The following is a 16,498-nucleotide window of genomic DNA, read 5'->3' as shown; positions in this document are numbered from 1 at the left end:
GTGAATTGGACTTTTGGCTTTGTCACATATGAGATGTAAGACTATGAGGCTGCTTTGTAATTTGGCAAATTCAACAGAAAGTAAAACGACTTAACAATTTACTTATGATACACAGCAGCACATTTTAATTCAAACCAGAAGTCTTTCTGCTTAAAGAGGTAAACTTATCCAAGTAAAATGCATTTCTCTTTTCAAATGTGGAAGACATTTTCAGCATGACTTCCCTAATAAAACAACTGGCATAATAATACACAACTTGACTGTTGTATAATAACTCAACGCAATGACCTATGCATTTCATCTCTCAAAGAAGGGATTTATGAACCAGAAACATTCTGCTGCATCGTGAGTATAAATGTCAATGATTGAATAACTTCTCTGCCCTGGCTTTTCGAAGGTTACATCAGGATAAAGAGATTGTGTGACCAAAAGAAGGACCAATGATTTGATAAAACATCATGTCAAAATTCTGACATCACAACTCATGCTTAACAGATTTCTACGTATTAAATGTAAAAAAAAAAAAGGGGGGGGGGTTAAAAAGATGTGCTTGTCCCAGAAATCTGCCTTTTAGAGAGCATGGTCTGAGCTGTTCGTTGAAATTTTGAACTTCTCAGTACGAGGTGTAAAATGTCAGGATGATTTTAAGAAAAATTAGCAGCTTATAAAAAATACGTGACCAGAAACAATCAAAATAATCAGTTAGTCCTGGTTGTTCATTTCCAGATCTGGAAAAGCAGCCTCTGCAAGTTTCACTAGTCAACACAACAATTGAAAAAACAAATTTGTGTCAAATTTGCACCAGAATTTCTCTTCCCACCCTGATATTTGTCTTCATCTCCAACACTGTGTCGAGCTGATCCAGAGCCAGTAAACAGCTGAGATTAAATACCTGTTTGGATGAGGGAATTTAAGGATGAGGAAAGGAACACAGTGGTGCGTCCTAACAGTTGGGGCACATCAGCCAGACAGATGTTGTTGCATGACAAACCGGGCAGAACTTCAAGCGGACGGACAGATGGGGCACAAGGGCTTATAGTACCAATTAACAAAAGTGAAGCCGTTCTCTCTCTGAACACACAGACCTAATTACTCAAAGCACATCTGTCAATGGCACTCCGCAGATTGGATACAACTGTTGCTACAAGGGGTGATAGCTGTGCCAATATGTTTAATGGATACATTTTCTGTTTTTATATGTTGTAAATAACTGCTCTTTTGTCTGGGCAGACAGAAAACAAGAGATGAAAGAGTCATTGATGTTGTTTCTTTGCTCTCATTGCCACATGTTATATATAATGTAAGTGTTATTGGGGTGGGCAGGGGTCACATTTAAACTCAGGGGTGTTGTACAGAGAAGTTGATGAAGCTAAAGCAAGAAGCAGATGATGTAATGCTTGTGGCCTGGCCTTTGCCCTGATCCTTTCCTGATCCCTCCAACATCCAGCATCGACCTTTATTGCATTAATCCAGAATAATCTCTCTCTCGGTCGCTCTCTGACTCAATTCCGAGGTAGCCACTCGGCCCAGCAGCTTGCTCATAATGAGAGATGCGGTTTTAACACTTTTTTTTGCAATCATCCCCCACCATTGATAACCCACCACTCTGTTTTTTTCTTCTTCTTTTGTTTGTTTTTGTGTGCGGATTTCATTTATTTATTCCACAAGTCCCAGTAATCCTTCTGAGAAGTGGTGGATGCAAAACCGGGTATCTTCTGTTGAACCACCTGCCCTGCAGGAATAAATACAGCTTATCAAAGTCATTTTGTCTTTTCCTGTTCACATTAATCTCTGTATTTGTTTTATAACATTACATGTGAACAGTGTTATGTAACACCAACAGCTACAGTAATGTTTGCTACCCATTTAAAATGTTTTTTTCTGCTAATTCAGCTTAATACAAAAACTTGTGTCATGTGATTTTTGTCCTGGCACTGTGGGATGCTCGAGTTTTTGTTTTTAAATTATGAGACTACTAACACAATGTTCATCTAAGTTATCAGAAGTGTAAATGAAAGGACTAATCATCTGTTTGAAAGGATTACGGCAATTTTTGATGTATTAGTAACAGTCCAATTACAATTTTAAAAAACCATAATCTAAGAATTTAACTTAATGGAGAATTAAAGTTTATTAATTTGCTCCTGCAAAACATGATTTAAGTGTCAATAGGCAACAGGAAGTGATGGGAATAAGAATTTAGTGTCATGACAGATCACAAAAAAGAGGAGCCTGATCAGAATCAGGGCTCTATATCAAACTACATTGAAACCATTTGGGAAAGTGTGTTTTCTTTCTTTGCATATCTTGTTTATTTGTGATACTGTCCAGTCATGGTTTTGCAGATAAATAGAAAGTAGTATTGTATCTCAGAATGTCATGCATCACAAGTTAGGTGAAGTATATCACTGTGTCATAAAGACATGCCAATATTTAGCAGTTTCACTAACATGTAATATTTCAGTTGAGACTTGAGACTAATTGCATTTTAATGGGGTTTTATGTTTCCATCCAGTCAAGAATAAAAATGACACAGAACATTTGTAGCTTTTGGCTGGAAAAGAAAAAAAAATATTGTAAAAACCACAAAATATTAGAAATGAGCAGCTTTGATGTAAAAAAATATGGGTGAGGAGGATGAATAACTGGTTTCTATGGTAACCCTGGAATCACTTTTGCCATGGGAACAGTCTCATTATCGTACATACAGATATTTTTTAATCAAAGTTGTTTGTTTGTGTATTAATTGTTGTTGTTTTTTTTTTTTTTTTTTTTTTACAGCAGTCTTGTAATCTGCAGATTTAAATGAGTCCTTTTAAAATGTTAGTTAAATGTTAAAATGTTAAATGTTAGGTAGATTTTAGTTACATCTGGTGTTTCCGCTAATGATAATGTTACCATAGTGACATTTCAACTGTCCAATCAAAAGCGTGGGAGTGAGAGACGGAAGACGGAAGGGGATTTTTTTTACAAGTTCTCCAGTAAGTGCAATTCATCCTGTCACACCGGGAGAAATGTGCTCTGAAACATAGCTTTCTCTTAAGTGCAAGGCAAGCGAAAGTATGATAAGTTCACTCATGCAGCTGTTATGATGTTTACAACGTGTTTTTTAAATGGAGCAGTGTCGGTTTAGTGTGTAGCTAATGTTAGCTACAGCTAACGTTAGCTCTGCTGTTAGCTGCGTGTTGCCTGCAGTCAGTGCTTCAACTCTAGTAGGTCATGTTGAACTATAAATAAGGTTTGAAATTACGGCTCAGAACTTCTTTCAGGGTTTCAGGACGTCCAGTTTGGAAAATTCACCAAACCTGAATCAGTTTAAAGGAGACAATTTTTCACCAGTTGGTTTTAATGTTCTGTCTGAGTAGTGATGAAAAGCTTTTTGGAAATATTGATAGTCTGCACTCCTTCTTTAAGGAACAGGTTGCACAATTTACAGATTTATTTAATTATTTGTATTACTGTGTAATCTGTAAAATGCTAACAAAAAACTGTGAATGCATTTTAACAATTTCCAAAAACTCCAATGTGACATCTTCAAATTGCTTCTTTTGTCCAACCAAAACACAAAACAGCAAAACAAAGTCTCACATTTTAGAAGCTAAAATCTGTGAAGTTTTAGGGCTACAACTGATTAATTGATCATTTTTATTATTGATTAATCTTCAGATTATTTTCTTGATTAATTGATCAGTTGTTTGGTCTATAAAACAGCAGAAAACATTGAAAAATGGCCAGCAATGTCATTAAATGTCTTGTTTTGTGAATAACTGAACCGAAATTTACTATATTAAATTATCATATGTTAAATTAGCCACAATGTAAGACAAGAAAATACAGCAAATTCTCCCATTTGAGAGACTGCAACCATCAATTGTTTAGCTTTTTTGCTTGAAAACTGACCAAAATGGTGAATTGATCAAAATAGTTAATTTTCTGCCGTTGCAGCTCTTATATTTATGTGTTAATGATTCAATTACCAGATTTTTGTGTGATTACATTTCTGACTAACTGATTAATGTTTCAATACCAGTTGCACATAAATGAGACATGAATCTGACACTCATGTAGAATGATGACCTCTGGATGATGTATTATTCAGTACACTTGTCCTCTTCAGTAATTCTTTTTCTTTTGTCCACACAGGTCTCCACTGATGTTGACTGGATGTAGAAACCTTTCTTGGACATTTTTATTTCTCACCTACAGACGTGTTCGTACCAGGAGGAGCTTCATCTCACAGACTTCTCTCTGCTCCTCTACCTCAACAGTTTCGTCCATCCCTCTGACTCAACCTTCACCCACTAACGGTCACAGCTTCTTCCCTCTACATCCACCCGTTCACTTCTTTCCCACCCGCCGCCTCTCTCATTCTGCTCTTTGTCCCGGTCTGATGGAGCTAAAGGAAGTTCTCCAGGTGTTGGAGCAGCTGGCTCCTCTGTCGCTGGCTGAGTCATGGGACAATGTTGGCCTGCTGGTTGAGCCGAGCAAATCTCGACCTGTTAAAACCATCCTGCTAACCAATGACCTCACAGATGCTGTCATGGAGGAAGCAGAGAACATGAGCTGTGATCTTATAATATCATATCACCCTCCGCTTTTTCGGCCAATCAAGCGCCTGGTTCAGAAAGACTGGAAGCAGCGATTGGCCATCCGGGCTGTGGAGGCCGGGATGGCGGTCTTCTCCCCCCATACTTCATGGGATACTGTTAAAGGAGGAGTAAACGACTGGCTGGTCGGCGGACTTGGTAAGAGGTCATTCTGAATGGAAAATGTGTCACATATACGTACAGTGTGTCGCTTGCATATTTAATGAAGTTACACTCGACACTAAACCACTGGCTGACTATTCTGACCAAATGCCCTCCATCTGGTCCCCTGAGGGTTGTTTTTCCAATTCTGTTGTCTTTCTTTGACTCTCAGGTAGCGGTCAGGTGTCTGTGCTGAATCAGACGCATGGCAGCGCCTCCCACAGTCACAAACTGGAGTTCACAGTCAGGAGTGCTGAAGAATTAAATGGTGTTATGGAGGAACTGAAGGCTTGTGACAGTGGAACAACACTACAGCATTCAGTCAGCAGGTCGTGTTCATGTTTTTATGAACTAACAACATGTTTTAAAGGATTTCTGTATGAATTAGCATGTTGCTTGATGATCATTTCAGCCTCCAACCACAAAGTGTAAACTCTGCTACTCACTACCGACAACATACAATAAGTCTAGATTGATTTTCTTTTTTCTTCCATTAATTTCAGTGCAGCTTGAAGTCAACTTGCAGAGACAATCACAGCGATAGATAGTCTGCCTTCTTTTCTATATGTTTATCATTTTCATAACTTTACATTTTTGTGTGGTTATGCAGCGGATAGCAGTTAGACTGATGTGAACACTCGTCCTTAGTGTTTGCAAGTGCTTGTGCAAAGGTCAGCTGACAAAAACTTTTAAGAGAAATGACTAGATTAAGAAATGACCCACTGCAAGGTTTGCATTTTTCACAATGTCATGTTTGCTCATTGTCTTCTGCCAACTTTCAAATCTTGGACCCAGTTTCATGAAAGCAGGTTTTTACATCAGTCCCTGTTATCTGCTCCTTTACACCACTGTGATAACATATCTTTGCCAACACACTAAAAGTTGGAAACTCTAATGTATTTATGTATTTATTTATGTATTTAAAGCAAGTTTCAAGTCCTAAAGTTGACTTTTATAACACTCTGAATTAGATAGAACGATTAGATGGTTTAGGGTAAGTTATGGTATGTATTGGAACATGCTAAGCAGCGAATACACAAGTATGACCGTGATGACCTTGATGCACTGGTGTATAATACTTGATTTGCCCTTGTAATAGACCCAACAGCAGTGGGATCCATGTCAGCTTAACCTGCTGTGACTCAGCGCTGACCCCCAGTGTCCAGACTCTGTTACGACACAGCGCCTCCTGCCAGTCCCTCAGTATCCTGAAGTTAGAAAAGGTGCAGTGTCAACACTTCATCAGAAGATGAACTGAAACACATGAAATAATAAAACAAAAAATAAATTGTTTAGATTTTATTTTGGGTTTCATTCACTGAAAACCATTTGTAGTTATACATGTATAGTTAAAAGTTACTGTAGAAACACAAGAAGGGCAATAAACATATTCCTTTAAGGTGGAAAGTTTAGTAGAAAAAAAAAAGAAGTGAAACTATACATTGGTCCCTTTTTAAAAGCTACCCTTTACATTTTTATAAAGCCATGGATAGTAATAGTGAAATATATGCTGACATCCTGTTTTATGTATAGTAGTTACATTTTTAAACGTTCCACCTTACTTTTCCCACAGCCCCCTCTCCTGGGACATGGTCAAGGACGACTCAGTGTTTTGGACCAGCCAGTAACTGTGGCAACAGCCATCCAGAAAATGAAGTCCCACTTGGGGTTAAGTCACCTCCGTTTGGCTCTGGGAGTTGGACACACGCAAGGTGAAGATGCACAGAAACACAAACAATAGGCTATTATTATTATTATTGTTATTGTTATTATTATTATTACATATTATTATTATTATTCTGGCATTATCAATGTTAAAATGTTTTTTCTTCTGAAATACTGGATACTTTCACCTCTTTAGGCCTCTAAAAATCCTGTAAATCCTGTAGTTTGTCTGCTTCTTTCACAAATTAGCACATATAGCAAGTCCAAAGAGAGCTTTGAATGCCCCTTAACTCTTGTTGAAATATTTGTTGAAATGGTCCTGAGATGTAAATGTGTGTGTGTGTGTGTGTGTGTGTGTTAGTAAATCACTATTTTTATATTTGCTAGAGTCCTCTGTGTGCACTGCGGCTGTGTGTGCTGGATCTGGGGCCTCAGTACTGAATGGAATCAGAGCAGACCTCTACATCACAGGTAAAAAGTTCAGTCTTTATACAAAACAATCATATTTACCTGTCATCACTTATTTGTTGCCGTTTGATTATGCATGCAGAGGTCATGGTTATATCCGTTGTTTAGGTGAGATGTCCCACCATGAAGTTCTGGACGCTGTGGCAAAGGGAACCAGCGTCCTCCTCAGTGACCATAGCAACAGCGAGCGGGGTTTTCTGGCCGTGTTCAGAGAGAGACTGGCAGTGCGTCTTCCCGACAGTGTAACAGTGGTGGTGTCGAAGGCTGACAGAGACCCTCTGGAGGTTGTCTGACCAACTCTGAGCTGCAGTTGCACTCGCTAAGAACAGAGTCTATTGGATCGGTTTCCAATAACATTACAAAAGCAATGTCTGTTTTTCTTACAGAGTGATTCAAATGATTATGTGTTTGTGACTGCATAAAGAAACAGATTGTCTGTGCAAGCTCTGTTATATAAAGGTCTGACAGCATCAAACTGCTTCATGCTGTGATGAAAAGTGCTTCCTTGATACAAGCTGTACTATTAATCATGTATTTCTGGCAAGGACTTAATAAAATTGGGTCCTGCTTGATCAAAAAAATGGACTGTATGCATGTTGGGTAAAACAAAATATAATCGGCCCATAAATGCACAGTGAGAGCCAAAAATAAAGCAAGTAATCAGAATGCATGTGGATTTATTTATGGATAACACTTATACCATCTGCACTTATAAGCTATCATAACATTAAATTATCATCGCTACTCATCAAAGAGCAAATCAAGTGTTTTCTGACCTTTAGACCTCAGTGAGCAAACATAGGTGCACATCAAACCACTTAGCACATACATGTCAAAGAGCAGGGCTGTGGTAATACCTAATGCACTGTCAGTACCTGCCCCCACTGTAGTAATGGTAAAAAAAACAAAACAAGTAACAATCCTCATTATCGGCTGTTACAGAGTTTGCTGGCTGCAGCGCCTGCCACACACCTGTCAGTTCGTAAAAACATTAAGAGATGTTGCACACACCTCGCTGCCCCCATCAAGGTAATGACCTTTCTCTCGGCATGGTGTTCACACCTCCACTTCCCCTCAGTTCCCGCTGGCTTTTATCCCCCGCCATAACACACACACACACATAAACAAATGGAGAAGGAAAACAACAACTAGAACAACATTTATACTTCACTCCTGTTAAATGACTCCAGCTGCCACTATTATACTGGCAACAATGTCTACAAGCAGGTAGATTTGGGTCCTGTTTGTCAGATTTTTGTCAGTTTGAGAGTTCTCTTTCTGAAGTATTGATCCTTCGCAGGAAATTAACCACACAAAGTAAAAGCCATGTGATTGATCCTGTTTGATCATTCAAGTAGTAAAAGCTCTATGATTTAACAGTAATCCACTACAAAAGAGCCTCCATGGTCCTCCAAAAAGCACCATGTCATTGTTGCCAATTCTTGCATATTAAAATCTCTCATGAGGATTTTTTTGCAGCCACCAAGTTCAAGTTTAAGCAGCAGAAGCAGAATGGGGAACCTATTGAGAACAATATGTAAATGAACTGCCTCAAAATTAAGTTTTTGAGAGACAGTAGTGAGGAAGAGCAATGCTGTTTGTCCTGTTCTCTCCCTTTTGAATTATTTAGCTGCTTTAGCTGAAGACATCTCAAACTGTATTGCAACTAGTGGTGGACTGTAAATAAGCACACCTACTTAATAGAAGAACAACTTTGAGTTATTATACTTCACTTACGTATTTCCATTATATACTACTATATACTTCTACTCTACTACATTTCAGTTGTAAATATTGTACTTTTCACTCCACTACATTTATTTAAAAGCTAAATAAGAGTTTTGTAATTAAATGATACATTGCTATAGGTTAACCAGACAGTACATTAAAGGACGGTTCACAATTTTTCAACTCTGTCTTAAAACAATGGTCAGGTGCCCAAATGAACATTGCCACAATTTTTATTTTGCTGTTATCATTCCTCCTGTTCATACTGACCATTATAAGATCCCTTCATAATGCACTTACAATGAATCCAATATGAGGCTTCACTTGCCCAGATTACTCAAATGAAATCAATATCTTTCAAAGTTAGTTTCTTTTTAGTGCCAAAGTCCCTCTTTTTGTTATGATCCTTCCACTACAGCTCAACAGGGAAACACTGTCTATTGAGACACAAAGAGGGATTGTTTTTTACTAAAAAAGACTGTAACTGTAGAAGATATCCACTTTGTTTGATTAACTCAGACAGCTGAAGCCTCATATAATTTACAGATAAACTTTTAATTACATTTTTGCTCAGTACAGTGACTGGATTTTGGTCCCCATCACTTACATTGTAAGTGCATTTGGAGGGGATCTAATGGTCAGTATGAACAGGAGGAATGATCACAGTGAGCAAAACCTGTTACAATGTTCATTTGGGAATCTGACAAGTGTTTTAAGACAGACTTGAAAAACTGTGAACCGTCCTTTAAGTCATTAAAATGAGCTCCCTCCAGCTACAATTCATCAATAATCCACTGATATAATAAATAATGACATAACACTAACATGAGTGCTTCTGCTGCATAATGAATACTTTTACTTTTGATACTTAAGGTACATTTTGTTAATAAAACAAACAATGTACTTTTGTTTAAGTGACATTTTGAGTGCAGGTCTTCTGCTTGTAATGGAGTATTCTCACATTATGTTGTTGCTACTTTTACTGAAGTGAAGGATCTGAATGTCCACTGCTCATAGTATCCAACTGACTGTCTGGTACAACCAACAGACGTTTGTCTGTGTGGTCTGAATTCTGTGTTTTATTGTGCTTAAACTATAAATATCCGTCTGCTCACCAAACTCTCTCTCTCAGACGACAGAAGAAATCTTTGATGAATTGATTCATTTAACAGTTCTGCTCCTAAATATTCCAGAAAATATTGCCCACATTTAACTGTAATACTGAGATTATGTCTTATTTCAAACCTCTGATATAAACTTCTAGATACTCGTGTTTGTTATATTGGCCAAATTGCAGCCATCAGCCAAACTGTCTTCCTCTTCCACCTTCATTCAAGGCCTGACTCCCTGCTGAGAAAGCCTAACAGGCAGACTGCTGAGAGGAAGAAACATGTCATCAAGTCGTCAAACAGCCACAGGGGACCTGCCAATAAACTACTAGATTTATGTGTATGATTATGTAAGAGAATTCAAAGCGGAATAGCATGCATACCAGTTTTACTTTGCTTTTCCTTTACTCAAGCAAAAGTAGCAATGGCACACAATAAAAATACTCAATTTGAACTGTGTCCTGTATTTAAATTATTAATTAAGTACAAGTACAGAAATATTAGTGAACTTTAAGTATCAATTTTTGATGCATTAATGTGTAAGCAATGTTTTGATGTTGTTGCGGGTTGAGGTGCAGCAGATTTCAACCACTTTTATGGTGGGTTGTTGGTTAGTTTAACTCCTAGAAAGCAAGGTGTCATATTTTATAAGCTGATCATATGTTTTATATTTAAAATCTTACTGTGTGGAAGTAAAAAGTGCAATATTTGCCTCTGAAATGTAGTGAAGTAGAAGTATAAAGCAGCATAAAATTAAAATGCTTAAGTACAAATAAGTAAAGGTATTTATTCCACTTCTGCTGACACAAATAGCACAAATCACATCTATGTTCCTTCCAGACACTGAAACAAACCCAGATTTTCTTCTGTCACCTCTTGATATGATTGTTTGTGTTTGTTGAGAAGGCCGTGCAGGGCAGAGAGGGGATAGTGTGGAGAGACAGGGAGGCAAATGAAGAGCTGTGAGAAAATGGGGCCATTTGGCCTTAATGTGCGAACCCTCAACACACCTATTTAACAGAGCAAATCACCACTGTGGGCATTTGGAGCTAAGGACAGCAGAAGGATAGGAGCAGAGATATAGAGGCAAGAAGTCTGCAGTGCAACAGGAGAGTAATATTCAGAGAGAAAGAGACAAAAAGAGTTAAGGAGTGACATGTTACTGTGTTGCAGCAGGTAAAGTGGACGAGTACAGAGACATACACAGATAAGCAGGATGCTTAGCGTGGAGATGTTCCCCAGTTTGGCTCTGGGACCTCAGAGGATCGGAGACTGCTTCTACAGAGGTAAGAGAGTGTGTGCATGCATGTGTGTGAGTGTATGTCGGTGAAAGAAAACATGGGATTTAATGCTTTTAAACATTGTTGCTTTTAAAAGTCTTCCGAGATTTTAATTAATGTTGGACTTTTCAAATGGACTCTAGTTCATTCTTGCTCCTCAAGCTCTCTCTCAGTGCATCTGTAATAGAAGCTAAAAACTATCATTTTGCAAAGTCAGGGGGCATGAAGGGTTATTTATAAGCAGCTCTCAGATTAGCGATGCTCTGAGAAAACTTTTGGAGTTAGAGAGTTGTGGCTGGAAAACTTTACACCTTCAGAAATGTCATTCATTTAGGTTGTATGATTCATTTAACAAATAAAAGGCACTGAAATTTTACACAAGTATACTAAAATTTCATTTTGCGCAGCCAAATTATCTTAACTGATTGAACATTGATTGGTTCATTTGTTTGTAGAACTGACTTTTTGCTGTATATCTGCTATTCATGCTAAGTTTTACTTTGGATTTCTCTGCTCCCACAGACCGGGAGCCTCCCGCCCACATGCCGCTGTTCCCTCCCACCTGTGATGTGGCCCAGAGGCTTCTGGCCCCTCCCCCTGTCCCCAACGAGCCCGCCGCCAAAACCCAAAAAGATGAGGTGAAGATGGAGCTGGAGAACGCGTCTTTATGGAAACAGTTCAGCTCAGTGGGCACAGAGATGATCATCACAAAGAAGGGCAGGTGAGGGAATAGAGTGAATAGATATGTATGGCTGCTGACCTTTGACCTTTTGATCCTCGCATACTCACCTCTCAGTTCACCTCCTCTTAGGCGGATGTTTCCTGGGTTGAGGTTGAAGCTGTCGGGCCTGAATCCAACTCTTCGTTACATCCTTCTCTTGGACATCATCCCCGTGGACAACTCACGCTATCGTTTCCAAGGCGGTGGTTGGCAGGCTGTTGGCGGGGCCGAGGCCAGGCTACCAGACCGGGTGTTCATACACCCAGATTCCCCTGCCACTGGTGCTCACTGGCAAAGCCGCACCATTTCCTTTCACTACGCCAAGCTCACCAACAACACACTGGACTCACAGGGACATGTAAGTACTGCAGACTGATTGACCAATCGTAGAGACAGTACATCACCTCCACTGGTAGACTTCAGCATCAACCTCTTTTTATGTCTGTTATTTGCAGATCATCCTCCACTCGTTGCATCGCTACCAGCCCAGAGTTCATGTGATTGAAGCCAGAGACGTGCTTAGGTGGGGCGGAGGGCAGCACTCCTTCGTTTTCCCTGAGACCCAGTTTATCACTGTCACTGCCTACCAGAACAACAAGGTACCACAATATTACATTTATAAATTAAGAAATAGACTAATCTTTCAGTATGGAATGACTTGCAATGTGTGCAGTTCAAGATTAGACTACATTTCTACATTGTATGCAAGAGATAAAATATAAGAGAAGACAGAAGAAGAAAAATAGTAGATTCCAACTTGAAAATTTTTGTCCTTTGTTTTCAGATCACAGAGCTGAAGATCAACTCTAACCCGTTTGCTAAAGGCTTCAGAGAGGATGGCATGAATAGCAAAAAGTAATTCACAATAAATACGAGCACAGAAACACGCACATTTCACATCAGTGCATACATCATGGGAAGGTTTCTAACATATTTTTCTCTCTGCAGACAAAGAGATGCAAGACAGAAGCGCAAAATCTCTGCCCTGACAGAAACTTTGGATATAGGTAAGTGGGTTTACCAGACTGATGTCACTTTAAATCAGTCGACTGATCAATATATTTGACGTTACTGTTACTTCTTCTTCTCCTAAAACATCTCCACTTCTTTATCCGTCTCCTTCAGTGAACTGTGATCCATGTGACTCCACTCAGCTTTTGCCGCAGCCCGCGGCCAGCACAGACCTCCAGGCCCTCGCCCTGGCCTCTCTGCCGCCACTGCCCGACCCCTCCTGTGGGTATAGACCAGAGGACGCCCCCTACCAGGACACGCTTGTTCCAGAGCAGCCTCTGGTCCTTGGCCAGGCATTCATGCATTCATCCCAGATGCCTGTCAGCATCTCCATGACCAGTGGGATGCAGGACACACCAGGAAGTGAGGTCACAAACAGTATCATTGAAAGGTAGGTGTGCAGAAAAAGAATTTCGTCTTGTCAGCCTAAATTCATTTGCAAATTACTTTTTGGTAGATATACAGAGAGATACATACATACATGACCAGTGTAAATACTGTGACTCACATATTTTATGTCATGCAATTTTATTATTTATGTCAATTTAACACCTTAACAATGCGTATTACTTGCATATTAGCATATAAAAACTGCACATATTACACTCATACCTAATATTAAAGGGAGAGTTTGACATTTTGGGAAAGGCACTTTCTTTCTTGCCAAGAGTTAGATGAATAGATCAGTACCACTCTCATGTCTGTGCGCTAAATATGTAGCTATAGCCAGGAGAAGGTAAGCTAAGCTAGCAGGGCTTGGCCAATAAAAAGTTCTAGCTTGTAACGCCCTGTAAAACCACAACTTGTCATTTTTACAAAGCAGTCTTTGCACAGGTTAAACAAACAAGATATAATGTGAGTTTAAGAGGTGCTGGTGGATGCATTTTGATACCTTTAGACATAGCCAGACTGTTTAGACTGTTTCCAGTCTTTATGCTAAGCTAAGCTAATTGCAAGAAAGCTGAGAAGCGTATTTCCCAAAATCTCAAGCTACTGTCAGCTAAAATAGTTGTATTCCATTGAAAACAGAAATTATTATATATTCCCAGCATGTTGTGGATTATACGAGAGCTGTAACTAAAGATTATTGTCCTTATCAATGAATCTGTCAATTATTTTTATGATGAATCATTTAATCCATAAAATGTCAGTATAGATTAGTATAGGAATGATTCATTTTTTATGAAAGTTGTTTTTCATTCAACAAATGAATCCATCAACTAGTCATTTAAGTTTAATTATTTATTATTTCTCTTCTCCTTCACAGATCAGACACTATGGGTGACCCTGCTTACACCTCCAGCTTCCCTGCTGCTCCGGCCAACTCCTCCTCCTTCCCCTCAGCATCTCTTCCTCAGTCAGCCTCCTTCTCCTCCCTCCCTGACTCCTCGAATACATCCGATCCTCAGCCCTCCATCCCTCCCATTGACTATCCCTCCACCCTCTCCTCCTCTCCCACGCTCTCCTCCGCCTCCTCCTCTCCCTCGCTGCAGCAGACCTCCTTCACCTTCCCCACCCCGCCCCCTTCCAACTCCTCCTCGCCGCAGCCACTCCTTTCCTCCTCCTCCCCCTCCTCCAACACCTATCACACCATCCCTCCCCCCAACCCAGAGATGATCAGTCCCCACACACCCACTGACACCTCTTTTCCTCCCCCCTCTTCCTCATGTCAGTCAGGGCTGCAGGATCAAATGTCAGCTCATTCTCTGCTCTCCCAAGGCGAACCTATCACTAGTGGAAATAATTCACCCAATGATCAAAGTTCGGCAGCATTTATTTATCCAAACATCCTGCCTGCAAATCCTGATCCCGCTCCAGTTCATGCTCAACCTCTCCCCAACCAAAACCAACCACCGGCTCCCACACTGCCCTGTTCTCTGCCCACTCACGGTGCTTCTACATCTTTCCCCTTCCACTCTGTCCCACCGCACATGCAGAATCTGTCATTTCCAAATGTGTCTCCCAGCTCTGCCCACCCCACCCTACACCTCCCAAATCTGAGCCACCAAGCCCAAGCTCCCGCCCTTGCTGCTGCCTTCCCTCCCCCCTCCTCCTTCACTCATCCTTCATCCTCCCTTCCTCACCCTCCTTTCCAACCCTCCTCTTGCTTGGCTGTCTCCTCTTCTTTCCAGCAGTCCTCTGCTCCCTCGTTGCCACCAGCAACCCACCCTCAAAACCTGCCTAATGCCCCTGCTGCCTCCTCCACCTCCTCCACCTCCTCGTATCCTTCTGTTGAAATAGGCACCATCCCTCAGTTCAACCCCCCTGCCCCCTATCGGCCAGAGATGATGCTGCACCACCCGTCCCTTCTCCCTCAGCTCGATCCGTCCCTTCCCTCCTGTCTTCCCTCCTCCGCTGCTCCCCCAACTCTCTACCCTGCCTTTTCATCCTACCCTCTCCGGCTTTGTCAGGACCCTCACTCATCCCTCTCCATCCCACTCAGGCATCTGTACAGGCAACACCAGCATGGCCATGCTCACCCTCAGGGGGCCTACCTGGACATGAGCGCAAGAGCTATGTTTTAAAATAAAGCAATGTTGATGTTGATGAAATTTTTTGGATAGCGCTTTTAGGGGTATTAGCAATGAGTAGCATTAGATCAAGTAGCCCACTGTTCTGTCAGAGTGTGTGTGTGTGTATGTGTGTGTATGCGTCTTCCCAGGAATACAGCAGAGAAACAGACTGATGAAATTGATCTGTATTTGTAAATAGTTGTGGAAGATTTTCTTTTAAAATATCCATTCCAGTGTGAAAAATTAAAAAAAAAGTCTCATCTTTCAGCTTCTGTGATTCAATTCTTTTCAACTGAAATATTAACATTTGTTAAGTGAGTGTTTAACAATGTGACCCTCTGTTTTTGCAGTTTTATGAGAGGTATGTGCTATGTATGGACTATTTCTTGGCTGATATTGCTCCAAATTCTGGCACCCATTAAACTCTGTAACCCCCCCCCCCCCCCCCCCCCCCCCCTCCCCCACACACACATACACACACACACACACACACACCCACACACAGATATCACAACTTCTGTGTTTGTATGGATTAAACAAATGAGATGTGACTTTACTACACATCTGAGAGTAGTATTAATCTTCTCATCATCTAACTCTCTGCAAGAAAGTGAATCTCCTAAAATGCAGAACTATTCCTTTAAACATCTGGACTAAAAACAGTCAAACTATGACAGAGAGCTGCATCTTCCTCTGTTTCTCTCTTGTGATTTTTGTTATCACCGTTCTCTTCTCATCTCATCTCCTTGATGAAAGAAAATACTTTCATGTCATTTATCCCTTTTACCTAATGCTGTTTTTGACAGCAGACCAGATGAAGTAAAAGCTTTTTTTAAAAGGATTGTTTTGATCGCTTTGGACCTTCATGTCTGCATGACCACTTGAGGATCCTAAGCCCCCCGAAATGAGAAGCAGTTCAGCCTCTGTCAGTTTCAAGGATCAATTTGTGAACAAAAATGAGTATTTCCAGGCCTGGTTGGTTAGCAGTGCCTGCATAGCAAAGGTTTGAGTGGCCTGTGTGTGTTAGAGGACTTTCAGTCTATCAGGTCAGAGATGACAATGATGGTGGCAGGCAGCAGTTAATCATTTCCTTTCCTGCACTGTTTGGTCTTTTTGGTGTAAGACATTTGAACTAAACCCCTCTCAAAATATAACCAACCTCTCCAGAGCATTTATTGTGTGTCTACTTATCTTTCTGGGTCACGGAGGGATTTTTGTATTAAACAAGTACTTTGCTTTAGGTTATGCGATGTTG

The 16,498-nt window shown here is 40.4% G+C and overlaps 2 protein-coding genes across 5 annotated transcripts; both read left to right on the top strand.

The window, feature by feature from the left end:
- Positions 1-2,887: 2,887 nt before the first annotated feature.
- On the top strand, positions 2,888-7,547 carry nif3l1 (NIF3 NGG1 interacting factor 3-like 1 (S. cerevisiae)). 4 transcript variants are annotated; one of them, XM_044338442.1, is made up of 7 exons: positions 2,888-2,981; positions 4,144-4,745; positions 4,921-5,077; positions 5,848-5,971; positions 6,322-6,460; positions 6,801-6,884; positions 6,990-7,547. In XM_044338442.1, the coding sequence occupies exons 2-7, from the start codon at positions 4,154-4,156 to the stop codon at positions 7,172-7,174; spliced, it is 1,281 nt and encodes a 426-aa protein (XP_044194377.1). In that variant the 5' UTR covers positions 2,888-2,981; positions 4,144-4,153; the 3' UTR covers positions 7,175-7,547. The 4 variants fall into 4 exon arrangements, with proteins under 4 accessions (XP_044194377.1, XP_044194375.1, XP_044194376.1 ...); XM_044338440.1 differs by having other exon boundaries at positions 2,945-3,060; XM_044338441.1 differs by having other exon boundaries at positions 2,948-3,050.
- Positions 7,548-10,758: 3,211 nt separating this feature from the next.
- Positions 10,759-15,476, top strand: tbx6 (T-box transcription factor 6). The gene is made up of 8 exons (XM_044337943.1): positions 10,759-11,004; positions 11,521-11,719; positions 11,810-12,077; positions 12,175-12,318; positions 12,504-12,574; positions 12,668-12,726; positions 12,845-13,121; positions 13,998-15,476. Exons 1-8 carry the CDS (start codon positions 10,935-10,937, stop codon positions 15,253-15,255), a joined length of 2,346 nt encoding a protein of 781 aa, XP_044193878.1. The 5' UTR covers positions 10,759-10,934; the 3' UTR covers positions 15,256-15,476.
- Positions 15,477-16,498: the final 1,022 nt, after the last annotated feature.

This window comes from Thunnus albacares, chromosome 20 (genome assembly GCF_914725855.1).
Source record: "Thunnus albacares chromosome 20, fThuAlb1.1, whole genome shotgun sequence".
NCBI lineage: Eukaryota > Metazoa > Chordata > Actinopteri > Scombriformes > Scombridae > Thunnus > Thunnus albacares.
This window is presented reverse-complemented; position numbering and strand designations above follow the sequence as displayed.

What these genes read in the sequence shown, in the direction of transcription:
- nif3l1 (XM_044338442.1), top strand. Translation starts at nt 4,154, where the DNA reads ATGTTGACTGGATGTAGAAACCTTTCTTGGACATTTTTATTTCTCACC. An exon ending in CTGGCTGGTCGGCGGACTTG is followed by an intron (nt 4,746 to 4,920) that starts GTAAGAGGTCAT and finishes TTTGACTCTCAG; the next exon opens with GTAGCGGTCAGGTGTCTGTG. An exon ending in GGGAGTTGGACACACGCAAG is followed by an intron (nt 6,461 to 6,800) that starts GTGAAGATGCAC and finishes TATATTTGCTAG; the next exon opens with AGTCCTCTGTGTGCACTGCG.
- tbx6 (XM_044337943.1), top strand. Translation starts at nt 10,935, where the DNA reads ATGCTTAGCGTGGAGATGTTCCCCAGTTTGGCTCTGGGACCTCAGAGG. An exon ending in GATGGCATGAATAGCAAAAA is followed by an intron (nt 12,575 to 12,667) that starts GTAATTCACAAT and finishes TTCTCTCTGCAG; the next exon opens with ACAAAGAGATGCAAGACAGA. An exon ending in GACAGAAACTTTGGATATAG is followed by an intron (nt 12,727 to 12,844) that starts GTAAGTGGGTTT and finishes CGTCTCCTTCAG; the next exon opens with TGAACTGTGATCCATGTGAC.